General features: G+C 42.0%; 2 protein-coding genes across 3 annotated transcripts in view; one reads left to right on the plus strand and one right to left on the minus strand.

The window, feature by feature from the left end:
• The window catches only part of LOC139533930 (protein lin-7 homolog A-like), a 30,731-nt gene extending 16,145 nt beyond the window's left edge, over positions 1–14,586 (plus strand). The window contains exons 3-6 of one of the 2 annotated variants that reach the window (XM_071332453.1): positions 672–743; positions 3,496–3,705; positions 10,004–10,215; positions 12,667–14,586. In XM_071332453.1, the coding sequence (XP_071188554.1) occupies positions 672–743; positions 3,496–3,705; positions 10,004–10,215; positions 12,667–12,691 (519 nt within the window). In that variant the 3' untranslated portion in view covers positions 12,692–14,586. Of the gene's footprint in view, positions 1–671; positions 744–3,495; positions 3,706–10,003; positions 10,220–12,666 lie in introns of both variants that reach the window. The other variant, XM_071332454.1, reaches the window with a different exon arrangement.
• A 3,733-nt stretch (positions 14,587–18,319) lies between these two features.
• Positions 18,320–21,139, minus strand: LOC139533931 (myogenic factor 5-like). Its single transcript, XM_071332455.1, has 3 exons — positions 20,484–21,139; positions 19,175–19,250; positions 18,320–18,825 (listed from the first exon to the last, which is right to left on the minus strand). The coding sequence occupies exons 1-3, from the start codon at positions 21,084–21,086 to the stop codon at positions 18,632–18,634; spliced, it is 873 nt and encodes a 290-aa protein (XP_071188556.1). The 5' UTR covers positions 21,087–21,139; the 3' UTR covers positions 18,320–18,631.
• Positions 21,140–22,367: the final 1,228 nt, after the last annotated feature.

The raw sequence follows: 22,367 nt of genomic DNA on the forward strand, positions 1-22,367 counted from the left end.
CCCAGTGGCCTTGCCTTGGCCCCAAGTCTGGTCAGGTCCACTGAGCCATGGCCCAGTGAGTACCAGGAGCTGGGCCATGGAGCTGGAAACAGACAGGTCTGAGGCTTTTTGGTAGAACACCAGGGTAAATCCTCAGTGGAAATTCACCTACAGTACCAAGAGTCTTAGCTCCACTCGCTACTCCGTTCCGAACACCACTCTCTTCAGTTTATTTACTCAGTGCCATGTGTTACCCACATGAGAGAAAACCAAAAGGGGTAGTAGCGCCACACCACAGTGTGCTATGAGTATTTTGTACTTACTGATGCACCACGGTTTGCTTATGCTAATTGTCGTAGGGACCAGATGTTTGAGCAGCCTTAAGGGCAGTATGTAGCAGGAGGCAGCAGGATCAGGCGCCAAATAGTGTGCAGTTGATTAACAGTGAAAGGTGGTTCCAGGTGGATGAAGAAATCCAATGAATATCTACATAATCTTCGAAGGTATTTGCAAAATTAACACTCTCAAAATACAGGTTTGAATTGAAATCAAAAACCTAACCCTACCAACTACCAAGGCTGGTAGCCTACGACATGGATTGAACATGCAAGAGACTTGGAGAAATGTAGCAGAAAATTCAAACGTACTGAGAAAATACACTCATGGTTTGTCCATTTTTCTCTCTCTTTCAGGTGTACCAGTACATGCATGAAACAATCACAGTCAATGGCTGTCCGGAGTACCAGGCACGGGCTACAGCGAAGGTGAGCAACATACTCTAATCTCAGACTGGCTTAGCTGTATTGACCAAACTTGAGGCTGAAAGATACTGTACAACGTAGCCTAGATACACAAACACCCATCATGTATCCTTCAGATGATCAAAGAATGGAGCAGGTTTGGTGTACAATGAATTACTCATTAGCAGACTTTGGATGTAAACACTTGAGAGGTTCTACCAATGAGTCCCTCCGCCACCGCTCATTCATATTCCTTCTGAGGAGAGCTTCTTTTGTGGAGGAGAATAAAGCAAGCAGACATCTAACAGTGAAAGGGGGACAGGAAAAGAGGGAATCAAGAGGGAGGGTGAGATGAGAGAGAGGAGTGCATCTCAGTCCTCTCTCCCAGTGTTAACAAAACATCAGAGAGGGAGTGAAGAAGAGATGGGGCAACATAGGGAGGTACGCACACTGACTTATTCAATTGGATGCTCCTTCCAGAGACTGGGCACATAGAGGAGTAGGACACGGATTGATTGACAACACTGGGCAAGCAGAATGAATAGATAACTAGGCCCGGTGTGGAGTACAATTCCAAAGGGCTCTTTTTTTGTCAGCGAAACGTTGTCTCTTCAATCGCAAATGGTTTGCAAAACTTTGACTATGGTTCAGTCCCTTTCTCAAGGAGTAGTGAACGGGGTAACCTTTTTTACGACTTTAATCAGACTGTGGATTGTGTTGTGAATTTCCACCTTGGATGAAAGGTGTGCAAAGACATAGCTTAGGCCTATTGAAGGACACCACTGTATCTGATGTTGATGGAATATCAAAATACTCTTTCTAGCCTGCTCAGATCAAATGGTTTTGAGGTTGATGATATGCTGCTGTTACAGCGACGTGTCCTTTTCATTTCCCTTCGAATATCCATAATTAGTTGAAAATTCAAGGTCCCTGTTCAACATTATAAAGTACATCTTCATTAACACATAATTTTATTTTCATAGCATATTCAAGGGCTGTTTTGAAAGAGAGAATGTAGATAGTCAAATCAAACTACTTTACAATTCATGAAAGAGGCCTTGGGGTTTGTACTTAACAGTGTTAAAGTAAGCCAGATTGTCCATATGACACTGTTTACACAAGAAAGCAATGACAACAGCATGAAGTGCCTTTCAACTTTGTCCTTGTCCATCACCAGTCTTTTCAAAAGAATATTAAATACAGCCACCAGCGGAGCAGCAATTAACATAGAGCAAACTCCGTTGACTGGCTTCCACGCCCATGGGAGTGATTTCAATCGATGACATCGAAATGAGATGGTGCGCTGCTTTTGAAAGTGCCGCCCTCCTGAGAGTTTCCGTTTAGCTGAGCCGGTGCTTGTTTCATCAGCCTCGTCTCCAAGTACATCTCAAGTACATCACTGACCAAAGACCTGGAGGGCAGCACTCAGCACATTTCACATGAATCACTTTAAGTAGGACATCGGGGGCCTAAAAACGTGTTATAGTGGAAAACCAGGGATCCCTTGATAAACCAGCAATCTTGAGGCATTAGCAGGGTAGATGCTATTTTAGATGCCTTTGCTGCAGTGTTGCTGGTGAGCGTTTACCAATTAAAATGTGTTCCACCTGAGAACATGATCACTTGATTCAGTTTATTACCCAGTTAATTGAATCAATTCCAGACTGTAATTCCTGGCCTGAGGTTTTTATATTTTATCTTCCAGAGATGGGAGACCACTTAGTCTATGGTGCTCCAGAGAAAAGACTGAGCTGAACTGATGGCTGATGATAATAACATTTTTATGAAATTAAGTCATTTCCATACGGTACTGTGACATTACTTGGGCAATTTCCCAGTAAGCTGTCATTTGTGTTTGGTTCGCCCCAGACACTTTTTGCATTTGGAGGAGGCAGCCATATGCCATCTAGTTTCTTCCTCCCAGGAAGGGAGATAAACTTGTGAAGGTCGATTTGCCGTTAGCCAGAGTGGGGATGGTGGCATACTGAACACAGTGCTTCTTTACCTCACTGTGGGAGAGAGAGATGGAGAGAGAGATGGAAAGGGGGGGACGAAGAAGTGGAGGATCTCAGGGCTTTCACCTGCTAGGGGAAACTTTGGATCCACATACACCAAGCTTTGAAACAGAGGCCTTTTCCCCCTGCAGTTTCCTGAGAAAGTATTGCTTAATAATAATAATGAGACAGACTTGACAGACCGGCACCTGTGGCGATGTACATCTGCTGTTTCTTTTCCAGGCTGGGATAACTAGCTCCTGCACACTTTGTTTCAGACGACAAGGTGAAAAGAAGATTCCTCTAGAACTTGAAAGCCATCCCAAGCCAGTGGAATTTAATGAAGCAGGCTCACAGAGATTTAGTTCATGGGGGTGGAAGTTATCTCGCGTCTTCTTCTCCAGCTGCGACAGATATGTGCTAATTCATGTTCTCAGAAAACATCTCACATGGCTATACAATACATCACCATCATCGCCTTGGTTCTCACTTTGTTATTCTCAGCCCTACTGGACGTCTCTAAGCCCCGTTTAGAGACAGAAGTCAGAAGGTCCCACCCACAGAGTGAATTTAAGTCTGTACACTTTGCTTCTACATTGCTCTTGGGTATGGGAAAGTTTATTTGGCTGTTGGGAAATGCAATCCCAGTTCATGCACTTAGTATCGTCATTATCTAATCTATTTGTGTGGTAGACAAAATAGGGTGGTATAGGGCATGGAGTTAGTGCTGAATACACCAATAATGGTCTGATCGTTATCCTCTCGCCTGTCTGTCTCTCCAGGCCACAGTTGCAGCCTTTGCGGCCAGTGAGGGTCACTCTCACCCCCGAGTGGTAGAGCTGCCCAAGACGGAGGAGGGGCTGGGCTTCAACGTGATGGGCGGCAAGGAGCAGAACTCTCCCATCTATATCTCCCGCATCATCCCAGGGGGCTTGGCTGAGAGGCACGGGGGCCTAAAACGGGGGGACCAGCTCCTGTCTGTCAATGGTGTGGTATGTAATGCTTATTTATGATTACCGCTAGGTCTGGTTACATGGTCAGATTTTCCTGACCACGTGAACCGACCAGGAAAAACTCTGTACCCTATTCATGATATTTGGTGAATTTGCGTCTTCTATTTTACGAATCCCAATCACAGTTGTGTGCTGTTGTTAATATTTCAGGGTATTCATTTTCTCGTCTTGCTTGAAATTTCTTCTGACAAACTACATCCGAGCAGGGAAGCATTCTGTCTAAACCTTGAGTCAAACTTTCACAATATTGATAGGGTCAAGCAGAGTGATTGGTTTTCTGAAGCCTAAATAAAAAGAGGCTTATAGTGAGCCAGCGTCCAAGATATAGGAGAGCTATCTACGACTAAATGACTAAAGCAATGGGCAACAACAAACACTATATCAAAGCGACAGTTTTTTAGAAGAAGCAAATGTCACCATGAGCAAAGTGTTCCAAACTTCACACGGCTTAGCAGTTTGGCCTTTCAAAGTCACTCCTTGCCGAATCCTATTCCGTAACTCTCCATTTACACCATCAAATGAAAACCAATTTACATGGTGAAGTCAGGATGTGTTTGGACTTAAAAGTGCCTTCTTCAGACAAACACTAATCAAACGTGTGCTTTAAAAAGCAAGCTTCATGAAGGATTCATTTGATTTCCGTGACAACCAGAATTGTAATGTGAAAATATACAGTACCAGTCAAAAGTTTGAACACACCTACTCATTCAAGGGTTTTTCTATATTTGTACTATTTTCTACATTGTAGAATAATAGTGAAGACATCAAAACTATGAAATAACACATGGAATCATGTAGTAACCAAAAAAGTGTTAAACAAATCAGAATATCTTTTATATTTTAGATTCTTCAAAGTAGTTACCCTTTGCCTTGATGACAGCTTTGCACACGCTTGGCATTCTCTCAACCAGCTTCACCTGGAATGCTTTTTCAATAGTCTTGAAGAAGTTCCAACATATGCTGAGCACTCGTTGACTGCTTTTCCTTCACTCTGCGGTCAATCCCAAACCATCTCAATTGGGTTGAGATCAGGTGATTGCAGAGGCCAGGTCATCTGATGCAGCACACCATCACTTTCTTTCTTGGTCAAATAGCCCTTACACAATCTGGAGGTGTGTTGGGTCATTGTCCTGTTAAAAAACAAATGATAGTCCCACTAAGCACAAACCAGATTGGATGGCGTATCACTGCAGAATGATGTTGTAGCCATGCTGGTTAAGTGTGCTTTGAATTCTAAATAAATCACTTGCAGTGTCACCAGCAAAGCTCCCTCACACCATTACACCTCCTCCTCCATGCTTCACGGTGGGAACCACACATGCAGAGATCATCCCTTCCCCTACTCTGCGTCTCACAAAGACATGGCGGTTGGACCCAAAAATCTAAAATTTGGGACTCATCAGACCAAAGGACAGATTTCCACCAGTCTAATGTTCATTGCTTATGTTTCCTGGCCCAAGCAAGTTTCTTCTTATTGGTGTCCTTAAGTAATAGTTTCTTTGCAGCAATTCAAACATGAAGGCCTGATTCACGCAGTCTCCTCTGAACAGTTGATGTTGAGATGTGTCTGTTACTTGAACTCTGCGAAGAATTTATTTGGGCTGCAATCTAAGATGCAGTTAACTCTAATGAATTTATCCTCTGCAGCAGAGGTAACTCTGGGTCTTCCTTTCCTGTGGCGGTCCTCATGAGAGCCAGTTTCATTGTAGCAGTTAACTTCTTTGGGACTGGGGGGCAGTATTGAGTAGATTGGATAAATAGGTGCCCAGAGTAAACTGCCTGCTACTCAGTCCTAAAAGCTAGAATATACATATAATTAGTACATTTGGATAGAAAAGACTCTGACGTTTCTAAAACTGTTTGAATGATGTCTGTGAGTATAACAGAACTCATATGACAGGCAAAAACCTGCGAAAAAATCCAACCAGGAAGTGGGAAATCTGAGGTTTGTAGTTTTTCAAGTCATTGCCTATCGAATATACAGTGTCTATGGGGTCATATTGCACTTCCTAAGGCTTCCACTAGATGTCAACAGTCTTTAGAACCTTGTTTGATGCTTCTACTGTGAGGGAGGGGGGAATGAGAGCTGATTGAGTCAGGGGTCTGGCAGAATGCCACGAGCTCAGTCTCGCGTGCTCCCGTGAGAGTTAGCTGCGTTCCATTGCATTTCTACAGACAAAGGAATTCTCCGGTTGAAACATTATTGAAGATTTATGATAAAAACATCCTAAAGATTGATTCTATACTTCGTTTGACATGTTTCTACGAACTGTAATATGACTTTTCGTCTGAACTTTCACCTGGACTTGCCCACGCCTCCTGAGTTTGGATTTGTGTACCAAACCCGCGAACAAAAATAAGGTATTTGGACATAAATGATGGACTTAATCGAACAAAACAAACATTTATTGTGGAACTGGGATTCTTGGGAGTGCATTCTGATGAAGATCATCAAAGGTAAGTGAATATTTATAATGCTATTTCTGACTTCTGTTGACTCCACAACATGGCGGGTATCTGTATGGCTTGTTTTTGTGTCTCAGCGCCGTACTCAGATTATTGCATGGTGTGCTTTTTCCGAAAAAGAATTGGGAAATCTGACACAGCAGTTGCATTAAGGAGAAGTTTATCTATAATTCCATGCATAACAATTGTATCTTTTAGCAATGTTTATTATGAGTATTTCTGTAAATTGATGTGGCTCTCTGCAAAATCACCAGATGTTTTGGAGGCAAAACATTACTGAACATAACGCGCCAATGTAAACAAAGATTTTTTGATATAAATATGAACTTTATCGTGGCTGGATTTACAACAAGTTTATCTTTACTGCTTCTCCTTCACCCAAATCTCCTTCACCCAAATCCAGACAGCTGACTTTCTGAAAGAACTGCAAAATCTGGATCCCTACAAATCAGCCGGGCTAGACAATTTGGACCCTCTCTTTCTAAATGTATCAGCCTAAATTGTTGCAACCCCTATTACTAGCCTATTCAACCTCTCTTTCATATCGTCTGAGATCCCCAAAGTTTGGAAAGCTGCAGTGGTCATCCCCCTCTTCAAAGGGGTAGACACTGTTGACCCAAACTGTTATAGACCTATATCCATCCTGCCCTGCCTTTCTAAAATCTTCAAAAGCCAAGTTAATAAACAGATCACTGACCATTTCGAATCCCACCATACCATTTCGAATCTCCACTATGCAATCTGGTTTCCGAGCTGGTCATGGGTGCACCTCAGCCACGCTCAAGGTCCTAAACGATATCATAACCGCCATCAATAAAAGACAGTACTGTGCAGCCGTCTTCATCAACCTGGCCAAGGCTTTCGACTCTGTCAATCACCGCATTCTTATTGGCAGACTCAATAGTCTTGGCTTCTCAAATGACTGCCTCGCCTGGTTCACCAACTACTTCTCAGAGAGAGTTCAGTGTGTCAAATCGCCTGTTGTCCAGACCTCTGGCAGTCTCTATGGGGGTGCCACAGGGTTCAATTATCGGGACGACTCTTTTCTCTGTATATATCAATGATGTCGCTCTTGCTGCTGGTGATCCTCTGATCCACCTCTCACCTATACATCTGGCCCTTCTTTGGACACTGTGCTAACAAACCTCCAAACAAGCTTCAACGCCATACAACACTCCTTCCATGGCCTCCAACTGCCTTTAAATGCTAGTAAAACTAAGTGCATGCTCATCCACCGATTGCTGCCCGCACCTGCCCGCCCGACTAGCATCACTACTCTGGATGGTTCTGAACTAGAATATGTGGACAACTACAAATACCTACTGTAGGTGTCTGGTTAGACTGTAAACTCTCCTTCCAGACTCACATTAGCATCTCCAATCCAAAATTAAATCTAGAATCGGCTTCCTAATTCATAACAAAGCCTACTTCACTCATGCCGCCAAACATACCCTCGTAAAACTGACTATCCTACCGATCCTTGACTTCGGCGATGTCATTTACAAAATAGCCTCCAACACTCTACTCAGCAAACTGGATGTAGTCTATCACAGTGCCATCCGTTTTATCACCAAAGCCCCATATACAGTTGAAGTCAGAAGTTTACATACACATACATTAAACTTGTTTTTCAACCACTCCACAAATATCTTGTTAACAAACTATAGTTTTGGCAAGTCGGTTAGGACATCTACTTTGTGCATGACACAAGTAATTTTTCCAACAATTGTTTACAGACAGATTATTTCACTGATAATTCAATGTATCACAATTCCAGTGGGTCAGAAGTTTACATACACTAAGTTGACTGTGCCTTTAAACAGCTTGGAAAATTCCAGAAAATTATGTCATGGCTTTAGAAGCTTCTGATAGGCTAATTGACACAATTTGAGTCAATGGGAGATGTACCTGTGGATGTATTTCAAGGCCTACCTTCAAACTCAGTGCCTCTTTGCAGACGAACAAGTCTGGTTCGTCCTTGGGAGCAATTTCCAAATGGACAATGACCCCAAGCATACTTCCAAAATTGTGGCAAAATGGCCTAAGGACAACAAAGTTAAGGTATTGGAGTGACCATCACAAAGCCCTGACCTCAATCCCATAGAAAATTTGTGAGCAGAACTGAAAAAGTGTGTGCGAGCAAGGAGGCCTACAAACCTGACTCAGTTACACCAGCTCTGTCAGGAGGACTAGGCCAAAATTCACCCAAATTATTATGGGAAGCTTGTGGAAGGCTACCTGAAACGTTTGACCCAAGTTAAACAATTTAAAGGCAATGCTACCAAATACTAATTGAGTGTATGGAAACTTCTGACCCACTGTGAATGTGATGAAAGAAAATAAAGCTGAAATAAATAATTCTCTCTACTATTATTCTGACATTTCACATTCTTAAAATAAAGTGGTGATCCTAACTGACCTAAGACGGGGAATTTTTACTAGGATTAAATGTCAGGAATTGTGAAAAACAGAGTTTAAATATATTTGGCTATGGTGTATGTAAACTTCCGACTTCAACTGTATTACCCACCACTGCGACCTGTATGCTCTCGTTGGCTGGCCCTCACTACATATCCATCGCCAAATCCACTGGCTTCAGGTCATCTATAAGTCTTTTCTAGGTACGCCCCGCCTTATCTCAGCTCACTGGTCACCATAGCAACACCCACCCATAGCACGCGCTCCAGCAGGTTTATTGCACCGGTCATCCCCAAAGTCAACACTTCCTTTGGCCGCCTTTCCTTCCAGTTCTCTGCTGCCAATGACTGGAACGAATTGCAAAAATCTCTGAAGCTGGAGTCTTATATCTCCCTCTCTAACTTTAAGTATCAGCTGTCAGAGCAGCTTTTCGATCACTGTACCCGTACACAGACAATTTGTAAATACGTAGCACACCTGACTACCTGATCCCCATATTATTACTTACCCTCTTGCTCTTTTGCACCCCAGTATCTCTACTTGCACATCGTCATCTGCACATCTATCACTCCAGTATTAATGCTAAATTGTAATTATTTTTGCCTCTATGGTCTATTTATTGCCTTCCTCCCTACACTTCTACATTGGCACACACTGTGCATAGATTTTTATTTTGTGTTATTGACTGTACGTTTGTTTATGTGTAACTCTGTGTTGTTGTTTTTGTCGCACTGCTTTGCTTTATCTTGGCCAGGTCGCAGTTGTAAATGAGAACTTGTTCTTAACTGGCTGACCTGGTTAAATAATTATTTTTTTTAAATACAAAATTGAAATGCATTCCAAGTGACTACCTCATGAAGCTGGTTGAGAGAATGCCAAAGTTGTCATCAAGGCAAAGGGTGGCTACTTTGAAGAATCTCAAATATAAAATTGTTTTAATTTAATTAACACTTTTTTGATTCCATATGTGTTATTTCATAGTTTGATGTCTTTATTATTTTTTTGAAAATAGTAAAAATAAAGTAAAACCTTTGAATGAGTAGGTGTGTCGAAAATGTTGCTTGGTACTGTATATTACTCTGGGCTTGAGGAGGAATTACTAATTATACCAAATATGCAATGCTTGTTGAACTAAGTAGAAATACATTTGACTTCCATTTCAAACCTAATTGGTTGTAACTATTTCGAAACTGAAGCTGCTGCTGTGTAACTGTGTCATTGTTGCTTACATAAAAGTCTTGGCAAAGTTTCTTTATTTCTCTGTCCATGCCAATTAAGAAACCTAGGCAGACTTCAGAGACCATATCACTACAACACTAACACATTGCCACCACATTTCTTAAATGTGCTGAGTCTCTTCTCTCTCTCATTCTCTTTCACTGTATCTCCCCAGAGTGTGGAGGGGGAGCACCACGAGAAGGCGGTGGAGCTTCTGAAGGCAGCCAAGGACAGTGTGAAGCTGGTGGTACGCTACACGCCCAAGGTCCTGGAGGAGATGGAGGCGCGCTTCGAGAAGCTCCGCACGGCCCGCCGCCGCCAGCAGCAGCAGCTCCTCATGCAGGCTCAGCAGCAGCAGAACCTCACTACCCAGCAGAACCATTTGTCGTAGGTGAGGCTTTTCATTGCTTTAAGGGTGGGGGACCGTAGCCTGGTGCCAGATCTATTTTGTATTGTCTTGCCAACTCCTATGGGCATTGTCACACCAAAAATGACTATAGGTGTTGGCAAGACAGCACAAACAAATCTGGGACCAGGCTAGGGGGCCACCAAGGAGAAGGACCACACAGATGAAGATAACAGCTGGTACAGTAAGAATAACAGTCCTCTAAACTGGCTATATATTCACCAAACTATGATTTAATTTAGATTCATACTGTTTTAAGGATCTGACAGGGATTTTTCATTTCAGTCATTTAGCAGGTGCACTTATCCAGAGCATACATTTTCTCACTTGTCCCCCTTGAGAATCAAACCTACTACCAAGTGAGCCACACGGGACTCTTTAGCACCTCAAAGGTTTTTGGGGAACAGGGTGAACTGATGGAGGCTGGCATTGCCTGGAGATACACATTGCACATTCGAAACAGCAACAACATTTAAGAACGCAACGAATGCCTTTGAAAACTGCCTATGTGGCATCGATATGAGTCAGAAACAGTTATTCTAGTGTCCAAATTGACTACAAAGTGTTTGGAACATTTGTGTGTCACGACGGGTAAATGAAGGATGGGTATTGATTAGATGAAGTACATTTGCCCATTAACATGGGGTGAACAGCTGCAGTGATTGCTCTCTATTCAATAGCATACAGTGAGACAGACCTGCCCAGCAGCCTGACTTTGTTTACATAAGACAACATGTTACGCATTTTTTTAACTTGAGAAATACTGCAACAAACACCTTAGTCAGATGTAAAATTGCGCAACCACAACATGAAGTAGGCTTCTGCGTCTACAGTGTCTCAGACAAACATCATTAACCAAGCGTGGAATCGGTCCTTGTTTTTCTAATGAGCAACAGAAAAAACAGAAGTGCCAATCGGCGTGTTCAGTGGTTCTTTAAAACCCATTGTGCTCTTTATACCCAGAGAGAGTACCGGAGAGGCTCCTGTCAGAGAGGCTCCTACTGCACAATGATACCAGGCCTTGTCCTTTGGGTAAAAGTTACAGAGGATTACATCAAGCTTTTCATTTTTTCATTAAACATATAACATTAAACATATGCTTGCAGCACACAGTCATAACCGTCTATGTTGTGTCAGTAATTCAGCCGCGTGGCTTGTGAATTATTTGAGATATGGCTGAGCAAATAAGAGCTCACACTCATGGGATGCTACATGTTTTATAACACATACCACAGAGCAACGTTGAGGCAGACTTATAGTGTACAAATATACCCCGTCATTGCTTAGATTGCTGGAGGTGATGAAGCAAAAATAACGACAACTCTGAAAATAGGTAGTAGAAATATTAAGCCTGTCTGGGCCTCAGATGAAGCTATAACACGTTGATGTGGCTAATTCAGCTGAGCATTCTTTAAAGTGTACCCTTGACATACCTCCACGAGGCACATCACAAAAGACTTAACACCACTTGCAGGCTAAGGGATCCTCAGTGGCACTGATCGTTTGATAGTAACCCTCCTCATGTAGCCCTCGTTTAGCTCGGGGAGGTATGTGAGAGCTTGTAGACCTGTGCAGTAGAGGCATGAGGTGTGGGGACTGAGCAGGGATCATGTTGTATCAACCCTGGCATGCTGACTACAGGGCTTTGCCACAGTGGCCAAGAGGCCGGTGGCCAAGCAAGCGACATGCGCGGCGAACAGGCTGCTAGGTGGCAAGCACCATGGGATTGCATGGAATCTGTACGCCATGTAGCCTTCCTCTCTGACACGATGCCCGGCCATTCTGTCTCCTCTCGCATACCTGGCCAAGGTTGACCAAGGCCGAGGACACAATAGGCTCTGCTATATCTCTGTTCTCAGTAGTAGTGGGAAAGCCACAGACATGTAGCCATTTCCTGCTGTCAAATGACCTAGTGGCCTCATGGGTGTAATGTTATTAATATTTTTCATAATTTCATAATTAATCAACATTATTTCTAAAACCCGACCGAAAATCCTGTTTTTATGTCAGACGGTTTTGTTATATTTCAGTCTTCTGTGATGTATATAAAGTGTAATATTGGGATGCAAAATCCAAATTGTATTCGTTTAAACTCTATATCTGACATGGTATAGGTGTCTTCTTTTTTTAAAGTCCATAACCATCTGTGTGAGGTGTACACTTTTGTTTCAAAGTAGATTTGTTTAAGAAGAAACACTGTGTGACCCTGATTTAGCCCACTGCAGTAAAAAGTTAATTCACAATCATTTTTAATTGGCTTTTCACAGTTCAATGGGCTTTTCGCAATTCACAGCAGAGTACACTACACTTTTCTGTAACTAATTCTACCAGAATATGACATTAGCATCCCACTTTACTGACCTTTCAAAGTACTGACTTGTCAAATGGTTTCAACCATTGTTCTCAGCTTTTCTTACACCTATCCCTCACAGGCTGTTCCAAAAGAAGAAGAAGTGAAGGACACTGAAAGGAAGGTTCTGAGTCCATCTCTGTGCGGAGGATCCCGAAGGAACCACCTGGTAGAGGAGAATATGATACTGTTAAGCAGTGAAGACTCTCTCTCCCCCTTCAATGTACTACCAACAGAGTGAAGAAAAACTGAAAGATATGTGTTCTGAAATGTAAACAATGGTGCTTGTGACTTGAGACATTGGAGGCTAGCACTGAAACCCATCCTTTTAACTTTTATTTTGTTTGTGTTCATTTTAAGTTTTCCTCTAACAGTTGAAACTTGTGACCCTCCTCAATGTTCCTTCTTGTCATTTGTGATAGTTTATTTCTTTTTGTTATCTGTTTTGAATTCATTTCACTTGTTTCCTGACTTTGGTTTTGCTATAGCTTTGTACAGTGATATTGTTTCTTCTATGGGAGCTTGTGTCTGTGTGTGAATGAACATTGCTTTTTTTGTGTCTAACTTGTCCTGCTTTGGATAAATGTGAACTCTTTTTTACCTTATATATTGCAGTGAGAAAATATTTTGTATGGAAACTTAGCAATAACAGACTTTCGTTGGTTTTACATTTCACATAAGAGTAATGATTAGAGACATACAGTATGTGGTAAAGATACAAAAGTTAACAATGTAATACTAGGTCAACTGTATCTTATGCACTGTGTGTCATAAGGCAGCTTCTGCCATTAAAATCAAACGGCTGTTAAAAGAGGGGTATATAAAGTGGATGAATACACAGAGATAATTGTATTCATACATTTGAATAGGCAAGTACAATTATCGTGCAATTTCATAACTGGACTTTCAGCTCTCAAGTCAGCCATTTAATGATTGTTAGTCGTCTACTCCCATCAAATGAATATATACAGAGAGTATATAGAGTAATCATATAAAATATAATCTACGTATATAATTTGAACATTTGCTATATCATTTATATGAGGAATGTCAAACACATTAATATATATATTAATGACCTGGAGGGTTAATCATATGGTACAATTGTCTTTATTTTTAAATCAATCTATTTTATGTTGTTTATAATCTGAGTTTTGCATAAAGTAATTTCATTAAGGTATGTGTGTGTTTGTTAACATTCAGATTATTATTTAAAAGATTGAATTGTATAAGACCTATAGCCCAGTGTATAATTCGTACCAGAATAGTATGGTTAATGGACTCATTCTCCTGGATCTGCGTCGTCAACTTTACATTTTGACAATCATTGTGAGTAAGAGACTGTGGAATGTTCTAGTCGTCTTATCAATAAGGGACCTCTGTTTAAAACTCTCTCTTTCAACCCTCTACCTATAGTCTGGCGTAGTATTCTCATGACAAGTAACCATATTTAAGTATAACAAGTTGCACTGTGGAGTCATTGAAAGCTATTAGAAAACCAGTTGATGATCGACACTGATCAAAAGGAGTCTTGTATTTGTAGTACTGTCAGACAAACATTACATTGGATGGTTTTCCTAGTAGCAAGCTCTAGTATGTATGTTCTATATAGGCCTAGTTCCTTTGTAGGTGGGTATTGAAGTAGTGCAAGATCATTTAACATCCATACTGTGTGCAATGTGCCATCCTGATAGTCCAACCAGATTGGGCTGTGAACGTGTTTTGTCCCTCAACTTTTGAGCAGTTCATCTTGCCTCTGACAGATCCCTTTTGTACATTTACTTATTCTCTTTCTTATTGACGACTTGCATTTTTTTAGGCTGGACGTACTGTACTTCCTGACTGGACGTACTGTACTTCATGATTCGACGTACTGTACTTCCTGATTTGACGTACTGTACTTCCTGATTGTACAGAAAAAAAAGACAACACCAGGTGATATGCAATTGTTATACATATTATATTTGTATAAATAAATATATGTGCGTGTGTACAATGACGACTTTATTGACCCCAAACTGCTTCTTCTTCTACTGTGTCGATTGTGCTTGTCTGAAATCTGGGGTAAGGGGACTAACTCGTGACCCCTGTCTGTTTGAGCTGTGAACGGGAGTTATAGGGCAGCAGTGTAGCACTCTTCAAAAGCAATTAAGGTCTCTCTGTGATGGGGTGACTGGTTCTGACACTGCCTTCCACTGACAGGTACTGAGATGAAGTGCCTGTGGTTGACGCTTTTACATTATAATTCCCCCTTGAATTTAAGCAGCTGAATATAAACCCAATCGCCAATGGCACGTCAATACAGAAGGCAGACACTGAAAGTAATGCCGGAGCTCAGTGGTCCTTGTAAGATTGCGGAAGGAAACTCAAGCTGAGGATGTGGATTTGCTTGCGCCAGCTACACTGACTATATAGAACATAGTGTGTATCAGCCTACTGTTGTGTTTGTCCAAGGGAACACCACTAGACAAACCAGGCTGCGTGTGCTATTATAAACTGGGTGGTTCGAGCCCTGAATGCTGATTGGCTGAAGCTGTAGACCGTATACCACGATTATGACAAAACATTTATTTTTACTGCTCTAATTACATTGGTAACCAGTTTATAATAGCAACAAGGCACCTCAGGGGTTTGTGATATATGGCCAGTATACCACGGCTAAGGGTTGTGTCCAGGCACTCCACGTTGCATTGTGCATAAGAACAGCCCTTAGTCGTGGTATATTGGCCATATACCACACCTCCTCGGGCCTTATTTCTTAAATATATTCCCCTCAGATAGAATCAAAGGAATATTTCCATCAGGAATGTCTAATTCATAAACAGCGACTCATCCTCGCAATCCATCTATCTATTTAATCACCTCTTTTCTCATTCAACGGCGCTAATGAACTGAGTAGTGAGGATGGAAACGCAAACTCGTAATTAGGCATCACTGATGAGAGATCAGTGAAATATGTTAATATCTGTCATTCTTATTCTGTAAAACGAATAGATCTCAGCTTGAATTAATCGTTCAGTTGGCTACACACTACAGAGACCTTCATATAGACTAGAGGGCTTGTGCACAAGCTACAGAGACTGGGCCATGTCGTGGTTACTGACATTTGAGCCCTCAGGAATGACATTGCATTATATGCATCTAATCTCATATGAATCCTGGCTACAAGTCATTTCCATGATCACAACCTTTAAATTCATCTGAATGATCTGATGAGTTTAATGCAAATTAAGAACAGCATAGCTGGCATATGCATTCACTGTATAACACTGTAAGAAATTCACACTTATATGGCTGGTGTGAATTGATCTGTTTCTATGTAATGCTGGAACACAACACTTACTTTATAGCTAGGTGACATCACATCTTCTCTGTCTCTGTGACAACATACTTCCAGATGCAGGGGTGGGGGTGTCAGACTTTACTCTGTAGGGTGGGTGCATTGCATGCATGTGATGTGATGTGATGCCCTGTTGGTCTGCCTTGGCAACCTAGAGGTAGAAAACATTGCTTTTGTACCACAGACATTTGGAAGCAGGTGATAAAACAATACTTTCTATGATTCCCCATGGAAGCAAATGAAGAAGGAAAGGATAGACTACAAAGGTTATGCTAACATAAATGATGATACAGTCTACTATACAGAGGAAACGCATGGAAGATTAGACTGAAGCTTTTAGCATAGTAGTCTGTCTGGCACCAGGTCTGGAAGTCTTCCAGTCACACCTCGCTGTGTAGTCACGTGGGTCGCGCGTCAGCCAGGCTAATAGTATAGACCAAATAAATTGTATAGACCCAACAACAACAAAAAATATATCCCTCTGGTGTCCCAGGTTTAAATCAGTCCCTGATTAGAGGGGACTTTTTTATGGTTTGAGGTCCAGATTTGAATTTGAGGGGTGTATACTATTATTAACTAGACAACTAGCTATAGCCTAAAATCCTACTGGGTACACACTGGATGAATCAACGTTGGTTAACCAACGTAGAATAGACATCTGTGCCCAGTGGGATGAATCAACATGGTGTCTAGATTACTCACTCAAAGGTATGTCCTCAATGAAAGGGCAATAGTTAGCCATCATAATGACAAAATTGTTTGAATTGTATTGAATTGATGCGATTATAAATCAGTTTTGATGTAGCCTACATAGCAATTGAATTGTTAACTGTCTTCCTTTCATCCCAACCTGTCCCGTTAGAAGAGCACTATGTCTGTCAAAGACCTACAGATGTAGGATCTTAATTTGATCACTCTGTTGCTGGAGAGCTTTCCTGCAATCCAGGAAATGTAAAACGTGTAGTATATTTGAGGTTTAAAAAGGCTTCTGAAGTTTGTAATTTCCACTATGAAATCTCAGACTTGATTTTCCCTTACGACAAATGTATCAACCCTTATAAAATGTCCATTAATTATAAGCCACATAATAATTCACATTTCCTGTTGCTGCAGAATAATTTTCCTGCTGTAGTACACTGGCTAAAATTAAGATCCTACATCTGTATCAAATTGTCAGGTAGTTATTGTTTAACTGGAATATGACGCAAACAATATCACAACCTACTTATTAGATAAGCAATTTAAAAAAGCTATGGAGTCATGAGAGCATGAAAAGTGACACCTCATAGTCAAGTATTAGAAATACCTCCCTCTTGTGGTAATAGTGTATACTCAGTACTGCAAATAAGGGCTTTGGCTATTGTGAGAAATGCCAGAGTACTTCACATTAGAGTGATTTGTGTCAGGCTACTTTTAGTCCTTACATTGTCCAGGTTGGAAGACGAATCAAATGGAAATAGATGAATGATATCCTAATAATGAAGTACTCGATGCAAATTCCCCCCGTTTGTAACCTTGGGTCAAACTATCTGTTGATGTGGAAAAAAATATCATATATCTTGTCATCTCATGACGTCACATGCCTGGTGCATGAGTGATTTATGAATATATCCAAGGTTCAGCCATGGAAAATTACTTCAATGCGTGGGGAGCTTCGTAGCCAGCGATTTGGCTTACTGAAATAGAAGCCCTCGCTGGTATGCCTGCTATGCCACAGAGCCATCTAGCATCGTGCCACAGAGGCAGAGCCAGTGTTTAACTACCAGTATGGCCCACTCGCCACTGAGTCTCTCCCTCTGGTGTCACAACAGGAAAGTGCTTGTCATAAATATGAAGACTTAAGTGTCTCTCGAAGGTTGTGTCACGACGAGACAGGTTTCTATGTTTTCAGATGTACGTGACTGTGTGCTGTGCTGCCATAGGGCAAGTGATACAGGAGCTACATCACCTGTTGGTTGCTCTCAAACCCAAGTCAAAAAACATTTGATTTCACTGTCTTCTTCTGTTATAAATGTGCTATAAATGTGAGGGGAAATCCTTTTAGCCTAATGGGGTCACAATAAAACAGGAAAAAGACTGCAACTCTTTGATTTTATGAGCTATAGGCTTTGATGACACGCAACATATGATACTAGTAACCCCTCCCCCTCCCTTACACACAATTTCAAGTGTTACGTTCAGGCCATTTGTTCAAAACCATAGTGTTTAGGGTGTAGTTAGGGGTGTTAACAATGAGAAACATCTGTTACTAAAGAAAAAACAGGTACATAAACCCTCTCTCCACCCACCACACCAACACTATGACCAGCAATGGAATGCAAGCTACTCTCTCTTTGGTAGTCACTCTATTTGATAGAATAAACAGCATTTACACCAACAGATGTGGGAACTCTAGAATTGTTGAAATGTTTATTGATCATGAGAAACGTGAAGCTAACAAAGGCAATAGCTTAAATACAACTTGTTTGAATGATGCATAGGCCTATATTAGGACAGACACATGAAAAGGATCTATTAAATATGTTACATTTGGTATAGTATTGTTTCAAATAAATGAACATTTACAGTACATATTTACAATCTTATTTACAATACAAAGGTTGGCAGGTGTTGATCGATCTTAGCCATCACCGAAATAGGAAGTAAAAGTGGTATGTGGTTGAAGATCAGGGCCATCAGATTATTTATATTCTAATGCAGGTTTTCTTCACAACACGTGGTACACGGGTCTGGTCCCGGGGCTTTCTGGAGTGCAAGGCTGGGAGTCGGTGCTGGAGGGCGAAAAGGTAAGCATATCTCTGAGCCCTGCTGGGGCACTGGCATCCACCGAGGAGAGGCGATCTACTATGCTAGACAGGCAGGCCAGGCTGGAGGCACCAGCACCTCTCTCTCCAGAGCTCACTGGACAGGACAAACAGGGGAAGGACAAGGTCAGTCAAGACAATGGAGATAGCTCATCTTATGGATGAGATCAGTTAACTACCATGTCTCGTCTCATTGAGTCAATTTATGTGTATGGTGAACTTAAATGGAAAGGCAGAATTATTCACGTAACTTGGAACACCATTTGTGTCTTTATAGTACGAATCAAAACGAATGAAAGTTAACCTGGCAAGTTTTACAATACTCAACATACACAGGTGGTAACCAGACCATAGCCTTACATAAGCCCATTACGTGTATTCATTAGACTATGTCTATACGTTTACATGACATAACAAAAGAAAACATATTCATCAATGTGTCCTACCATTCTTAGTATAGCTGTAGTTGTTGCCAAAGCTTGTGTTCATCTGAGGCCACACAACAGGACTGTTACAGTCAACCTACAAGGAAACATACAGAGCAAACTGACGTTAGCACAGCAGTCATGACAAAGCACGCGATACTATTCCCCTTTCTACGTTTCAGACATTTTGAAGTGTCAAGTGCATTTTCCTCAACTGAGGTTTGTAAATGTTGCGCAACAAGGAAATCTACTAAGATAAGAACATACATATATTAAATAAGATTAAAATATGGGTATATAATGTAATCCTTGGTCATCTTGCCAGACTGATAAATCCACAGTGTTCCTGCCTGTCTGGCTAGGGTTCTTTATTTCACAGCCACCTCAGGGCCAAAGTTGCAGGCTACTCCCATGATCTGCCTGGCTCTAGCCGTGGCGAATCGATTGTATCAGTGGAAGCAACACCAGTTTGTGCAAGATGACACTTTCTCCCAGTAAATCTGCAGAAAATCCTGGCAGCGGCGGAGAACATGCAGTCAGGATGGAATGCAGAAAAGCACAGTCTTTCCTGCCAGACTTCAGTAAGGTGGATTTAGCAGGGTTTATTAGGCTATAACGTGTCCAGCGGTGGGAAAGCCATTACTCCATCCACCATCATAAAGATCCATTCTATTATTTAGCATTGCATCACCTTTTAACCACTGTTTTGTAGAGCTGATTCTAATCTTGACTGGCCAACTGAGAAGGTATCATGCATGCACTGGGGTAATGTACATGCACCAAACACACCAATAAAAAAACGGATAGCATTTCCAAGTGAAACATAAAGCATCATGCATGTATAACACTGCAAAAGAGCTGTTTGCATTGATGATGCAGCCAAAGAAGATGAAATGCACAAGGGAACATTGTAATTGGGATCCCCCAACAGCACAATCAGTGCAAGTCTATTCAATAAACATTCTACATTTGAAGTGAGCCTGTTCCCCTTCAGATCCAGGGAGATACTCTAAATGCAAATTAGATATGGCATTGTAATATCACATTATTACAATATGCATGCTCAGAGACATCGGAAATGAAGCTACTAAGCTAGCGTCCCAAACAAAAGCTTTTTAACTCAAGATCTTGGGAGATGCAACAAGACAGAGGCTAACAGCAATGTGATCCATCATGCAAATAGAGTACTCTGAATTAGTCCAAAGAGGGAAAACGTTGCAGCAGACACTGAACTAGCAGGACCTGATAAAACCTCTGTGTGCTGCACAGAGATGAGGAGACAGTGAGAAAAGCTGTATATGAGTCCGTGTGTGTCTGGTCTCAGTCTCACCATGCTGTCGGAGCAGCTGGACGAGGGGCTCCCAGGCTCTGAGCTGCTCTCCCCAGGAAGGCCGTAGTAGTTCTCCACATGCTCATGGAGCAGCTCCTGGAGGCTCTCGATGTACTGGATGGCGTTGCGCAGGATCTCCACCTTAGGCAGCCTCTGGCTGGGGTTGGCTGAGGTGCAGCGCCTCAGAGCCTCGAAGCCGTGGTTCACCTTTTTCAGCCGGCGTCGTTCCCTCATGGTGGCAGCCCGCCGCCGGTCCACTGTGCTGGACTTACGCTTGCAGGCCTTGCAGGCCCACTGAAGGCAGTGACCCGCCTGGTGAGGAGTCCCAGGGACCCGGACGTGCTCGTCCTCCTCTGAACTGTCCAGTTCCCCGGGGCCGAAGTCCAGGTCCTCTGGCGAGGAGGCACAGGCGCTGTCATAGAAGACCTGGGATGGGGAGAAGACATCCATGGCTGGACTGTTGTTGTGGTTGAAGAAAGGAAGGAAATAACTCTCTGCTTTGGGAGAGCAGTGGGGTGAGAAAGGAGACCTCTGAGTGATATGAGGGGGCTGCTGCCATGGGGCCCCCTTATATGCCCCCAGTCCAGAGCCCAAGGCCCACATTGGCCAGATCTAATTACCATGCCCCATTGGCCCAGGCAGGCTGGGGTTAGCTCAGCTCTCCGCCCCACCTGCTCCCTCACCCCCAATACCCTGCAGAGTTCCCCACATCTGCACTCCCTGGTGTTTTCCCACTCATTACACCACTACATTAACCTTTTCTGTAAGAAACAGACCTATTCTGAGTAAAGGTAATGGTTGGTGAAAACCAATAGTTGAACAGGTAAAGAGGAGAATAACTTTACCTCTCAGATCCGACAAAATAGTACTTTTTCTATACCAATTTTTTTATATATACTACTAATATTGCGATGAGCCAACACTCAAAATCTTACACATATGTAAGTGTGATAATAATGGAGATTAGTTTTGTTTTCTAGAACTGAGCAATAGCAACGAGGTGAACCATGTACACGAGTTCGCAGGCCAATTTTATGCTTGAGACAAATAGCAGCGTTACAGATGCAGCCCAGCTGCAAAGGGAGGTGTAACATTTCAAATCCCGATCATTCACATTGCAGCGGTAACTCCTCTAACCGGTCCTAACTCATCATTGAAGGTGTCATACACGGGGTGTCCGTGTTTGTTAAAGCTCATTAAAATGGGTAATTGAGCAATTAACACGAGGGCTTCAATTCGTGAATAATTTGCAAGACATAGCTTACTGTCATAGCCAAACATACACTATTAAAACCTAATTATGTCAAATTATATTCAAAACAGATAGGCCTATACATTTAAACATGTACATATAATTGTTGCACCTAGAAAGGTCTCATAATGTCTAATAATGTATAGTTTTGAGGCCCCTCATAAAATACCTGTATCGCATTCTATCTTTGATTAATTTTACTCAATAAAATTAGAAATCTGGCATTACAATTGTGTTCATTTTTAAAACATTCGGCCTGTAATACATGTTAATAAGCATGCTATATTCATTATTTAAGCTGCATCTCGAAAGAGGCCGCTGGCGCCCGAACCACATGTGCATAGCCTAATTACGCATGAGAGACTAGCTAGAACAAACACTGATGAATAGCCATGATGAGCTGCCTGTTTCAGTCGTCGGAGTAATTATTCGAGCTTTGTGTTTGTTGACACCCTACAAGGATACAATGTGGATATTTCTCACAACGTGTCAAAACGTTTGTCCTCTTCTATCTCTGGGAACCGCGCACACCTAAGAAAACACCCGAGTACCTGCCACGGAATTGCCGTCCGAGTTTGTATTGCGCACAGCTGAAGAAGACATTGGCATGAGCCTGGCCCTCGATGCTGCCG

The sequence above is a fragment of the Salvelinus alpinus genome, chromosome 11, assembly GCF_045679555.1.
Source record: "Salvelinus alpinus chromosome 11, SLU_Salpinus.1, whole genome shotgun sequence".
Lineage (NCBI taxonomy): Eukaryota > Metazoa > Chordata > Actinopteri > Salmoniformes > Salmonidae > Salvelinus > Salvelinus alpinus.